This window comes from Amphimedon queenslandica, unplaced genomic scaffold (genome assembly GCF_000090795.2).
Source record: "Amphimedon queenslandica unplaced genomic scaffold, v1.1 AMPQUscaffold_12479, whole genome shotgun sequence".
NCBI lineage: Eukaryota > Metazoa > Porifera > Demospongiae > Haplosclerida > Niphatidae > Amphimedon > Amphimedon queenslandica.
Genome location: NW_003547284.1, coordinates 16,858 through 22,171, shown reverse-complemented (window position 1 = coordinate 22,171; position 5,314 = coordinate 16,858). Strand labels below are relative to the sequence as shown.

At 35.2% G+C, this 5,314-nt stretch overlaps 1 protein-coding gene across 1 annotated transcript in view; it reads left to right on the top strand.

Annotated features, from left to right (window-relative positions):
• The first annotated feature begins 4,549 nt into the window (after positions 1-4,549).
• LOC109587690 (uncharacterized) overlaps positions 4,550-5,314 on the top strand; it is a 3,774-nt gene continuing 3,009 nt past the window's right edge. Inside the window, exons 1-2 of the mRNA XM_020003912.1 lie at positions 4,550-4,874; positions 4,943-5,079. Of these exons, the coding sequence (XP_019859471.1) occupies positions 4,640-4,874; positions 4,943-5,079 (372 nt within the window). The 5' untranslated portion in view covers positions 4,550-4,639. The remainder of the gene's footprint in view (positions 4,875-4,942; positions 5,080-5,314) is intronic.

Here is a 5,314-nt window from a genome sequence, read left to right as displayed (position 1 = left end):
TACTTCCGTGCACAGCTCTATACATGTTGTCATGTTGTGTTTCAATTTTGAGCTGTGATTCCAATCACATTTGGATTCTTGACAAACTTTTAGAGTTGCTACCAATTTAAACTGCATTCATACATGTACAGTCAAACTTGTCTAGTCAACAATACCGTCCTGCATGATCATAAAAGTGTTCTTGTTTCAGAATGTGACTAATAATATTGTATTGGACTTTGCTGAGTCCATAAGTATCATCAAAGAATGATTTTGTTTTAGAGTTTTCAAGAGAATTTCTTAATGTAATAACTTGTCCACTGTTCATGATTATTACTGGTGTCTGCTTGTCTGGCTCTTCCTGTTTGTATAATACAAGTACCAATGGTCTAACTCTAATGACAACTCTAGCAATATTGCACACTACTGGTATCTCCAGGTGTGAATGACAAGCTGCAAAATGATTCTGATTATATTCATGCTGTGATGTGTCTATACAGGCTGTAAACTTGTGAGTACAAAGGGGCAGGTTTCCTGATTTATTTGATTTGATGTTCATGTTAACATTATTCATGTACTCATGAGTCTGAGATACAAAACTTAAGTGATTTTCACAGCATACTCATGTTATTGTATGAGCTTATTTTAAGGATATAAGTAAACAAGTTTTAATGGTGATGTGCACTTTATTTATGTAAAAGAAACTGTCTTTAATTTTGATAAAAATAACATTAGACTGATATTTTATAGTTTTTATAATTTTTATTTACTATCTTACTATTGTTAAGATGGCATTGTCAGTTTTGTTGGTGATTTTGCTCATTTTGTTGAATGTCAATAAAGTTATTAGTCAATGTCCACCTTCCTCAGGTAAGACACTGGATGTGTATAATAACAACTGTATAAGTTTTTATAGGTATCTACCTGAGGCATAGTGGAAACTGTTATCCTAATGGATCATATTTTTGGGATAACAGTATCAGACCAACTCCACTAGAGTGTGTATTACCTGGTGCTACTCTGAATGGTGGACAATGGATTGGTCCTAATGGAGTAGTTCCTTGTGATGGTGGTAACAATTTAAATCTTCAATGTACTACTGGGTCAGGCGCTAGTCTCAGTGTTTTCATAAATCCACCAAGCTTTATCCAGTCATCTGCTGGTGATGGCTGGTACAAGTGTTGTCTACCCACTAATTGTTCAGATTCTAACACTAACATCATCTTTGCTAATATATTCAGTAAAATATGCTGATCAACTCTCTTGAAGTTAATTTTTTATTTGTATATAGGTTTTGCACAGATAGAATCATTTTTTATAGCTGATCTTCCTTCTGATATGACAGTATATCCTCAGGAATACAAACTGAATTGTACTAAAATTGGATACACTCATTATGGTATTAGTATGAGCATTGGTAGTATTGCACTGGCTAGTTACACTAATTGTGATGATCGTAGTAATAGTTGCTTTGGTACTGTGTTAGTTAGTAGTACCAACATATTAAGATATACTGTTGATATCACATGGGATGGAATGACTGTCAGTAGTGGATCAATCAGTCAATCAGCCACTGGAGATCAAATGTATCAGTGTGTACTGGAAAATCCTAGTGGTGCCAATAGAACGCGTAATTTAACCATAAAAGGTAATGTTGATCTACATTATGCTTCTACATGTAATTTTACCAATAATAATAATAATGTATCTCTTTCTATTAGTACCAGCAACTGCTCCCTCTTCTCTTACTGAAGTCAACAAGACAGCTACCACTATCACTGTCAGTTGGACTGCACTTGATTCATCTGATGCTGATGGATATGTAGTCAATGTCACTAGTGACACAGACACTGTGCAGACAGTACAGATGGAGGGAAGTAGTAATAATACAATCACACTGAATGGACTGAGAGAACTATCAACTTATAGCATCACAGTCAGAGCCTATCAACAATTACTGGGACCTGCTAGTACAATAAGTGTCTTCACTCATTGTCAACAAGAAGGTATTTTGTTTTATTATAAATTAATATAAATATTGATTATTATAGGCATCTATTTAGCATATAATGGAAACTGTTATCCTAATGGATCATATTTTTGGGATAGTAGTGTCAATTACATTACTCAAAATATATCATGTGTGTTACCTGGTACTAGTCTAACTACTGGTCAGTGGGTTAGAGTTGCTGATCCTGATGATCCTGTTGACTGTAACAGTAATAGTCCCAGTGATCCTTTTCGTTGTACTAATGTCACTTCACCTGATGCTACTCTCAATCTTTATCTTGCTGAGGGACTATCAGCAGCTCAAGAAGGCTGGTACAAGTGTTGTCTACCCACTGATTGTTCAGATCCTAACACTAACATCATCTTTGCTAATATATTCAGTAAGAGGAGACTATAATCACTTAGATCTACTAATGCATGTAATAATTTTTGTAGGATTTGCACAAATAGAATCATTTACTGTTGCTGATCTTCCTTCTGATATGACAGTATATCCTCAGGAATACAAACTGAATTGTGTCAAAACTGGACACCCTTACTATGATATCAGAATGAGCATCAATAGTACTACACTGGCTAGTTACACTAACTGTGACAATAGAAATAGCAATTGTCATGGTACTGTGTTGGTTAGTATTACCAACACAGTAAGGTATACTGTTGATATCACATGGGATGGAATGACAATCAAAAATGGATTAATCAGTCGATACACCACTGGAGATCAAATGTATCAGTGTGTAGTGGCAGTTACTAATCAACCTACTAGAATTTGTCCTGTAACTATAAAAGGTAACAGATTAGATTATATTTTTAAAATGCTACTGTATTTTTAGTTCCAGCAACTGCTCCCTCTTTTCTTACTGAAGTCAACAAAACAGCTACCACTATCACTGTCAGTTGGACTGCACTTGATTCATCTGATGCTGATGGATATGTAGTCAATGTCACTAGTGACACAGACACTGTGCAGACAGTACAGGTGAAGGGAAGTAGTAATAATACAATCACACTGAATGGACTGAGTGGAGGAACAACTTATAGCATCACAGTCAGAGCCTATCAACAATTACTGGGACCTACTAGTACAATCAGTGTACAGACCTTACTAGGTATTGCTACTACACCTTTTAATGTACTTGTAACATTGTTGATGTATTTCTAGTTATTAATTCAATCAATTGGACACTAGTCTCATCCATTACACAACTCAATAACACTCAATATCGTATTGATTGTCTCACAACTACTGATATAAATCCTTCAACTGATGTTTACTGGTTAGTGAATGGATTGATGAAGAGTAACTCAATGTATACATCAATTGATGTCCTGACATACAACAACACACTACTGGTATATCCTGATCCACTGGGAGTGTCAGTTAATGTTACCTGTATAGCAATGATTGGAGGAGTCAACTACAGTCAATCTGTGATAGTACATGGTATGATTATACTGTAATCAATAGTAGATACCTTTGTCTCTTTTCTAGCTCCTAGTGGTCCTCCAAATAATGTGAAAAGGTTTATATTAAATGCTACTAGTATCAAAGTGAACTGGACCAATTCATCAGAGACTAATGGATATGTGATTGAGTATACTACTGGAGGTGTAACTAGGAGTGTAATATCTACCAATGTACATGAAATTGTACTATCAGATCTCTCACCAATGAGTACCTATACCATCAGTGTGTACTCATATATACATCTTCCATCAGTTAATAGTATAGTAACAGTGTTAAGATTTGATGGTGAGTTGTTATTATTGAAAGAGTGTAATTGATATCTCTTCTAGTTCCTAGTCCAGTATTTAGTCTCTCAGTATCTAATGTCTCAACCACTAGTATTACAGTGAACTGGACTATTCCCAGTAGTGACAACTATGTAACATATTACACCATCTCCTATACTCCATCTTGTCCCCAGTTATTATCAGTGAATGAGACAGTCTCTGTTGGTCCTCGTCAGTCCACTACAACATATAGTTATACATTAATAGGTCTGTACAGTGGTATGAACTATACCATCACAGTGAGAGCTGGTAATGTACTAGGAGGATCTGATCCTAGTTTAGTTGAAGAGTACACAATATCAACAGGTTTAACAGTCTTCATTTGAATTAATTATTATATTGATACTTTATTCATTTAGCTTCTACTGGAGTACCTAATTCATTGTCTTTATTGCAACCAATTAATAATCTCACTTGGGATGACGTCAATTGTTCTGAGCGTAATGGTCTAATCACAGGCTATTCAGTGATAATCAGTAACAGTAGTATCACATACAACCTCACCAGTACTGAGAGATATATCATATTGAATGATCTAGTATTTGGTACTGTGTATAACATCAGTGTAGCTGCTGTCAATTCTGTTGGAAGAGGTCCCTTCAGTGATCCTATTATAGTAGAGATTGGAATAGGTATGTAATTATTATACTATAATATTTGAATGTGTCTTTATTTAGTACCTGGTCCAGTTGGTTCAGTATCCAGTATCATGGACACTACATGGGCTATTATCTCATGGAGTGTACCTAGTTATATTCCATCAGACTATCCCATTATCACATATGAGATAGGATATCATACCTTATGGTCTGGTATCTGTTTGACGGTAAATTATGATGACTTTAATATTGAAATGCTACAGTTTTCTAATTCAACCAATGGCAATACATTTATTAACATTACTGGTCTTGATGCTGTGTCTTGTTATCTTTTTGGTGTACGTGCATACACTGTTAATGGATATGGAGAATGGACAGTTATTGCTAATGAGACATTAGCACTACAACCACAGCCATCAGCTAGTAATATGTCTTCATCATCAGTTCAATCAGTTATCTCTACCTCATCTACTGGGTATTGCTCAGTTAGTAAGTATATAGATTATTATCATTTTTTACACTTTATGTTTGTACATTTCCACTCAATCTATATACAGGTTGTCCTTTATGTAACTGCACTTCAGTCTCTAATGCTACTCCAGTTTCAGTAGTCCCATCAACTAGTGATACATCAGACAGTGTTATTGCTCTTAGTGTGTTAGTTGGTATATTGTGTGGTCTATTAACTGTCAATGTTATTGTTCATATCTACTGCTTTACTAGAACAAAAAAATTTAAAAAATTATTTAGTGTAGGGTTGAGCCTCTGTTGGATTTGAACCTATGAAATGAATTCAAACAAGCCCCTGTAGGGTTGCTGGTTTGAAAGTATAAAAGGAATTCAAACAAGACCCTGTAGGGTTGCATCACCATTGAAACACCAACATGTCAACCCTACACTGCAGGTATAATTGTCCAATCATCATCATT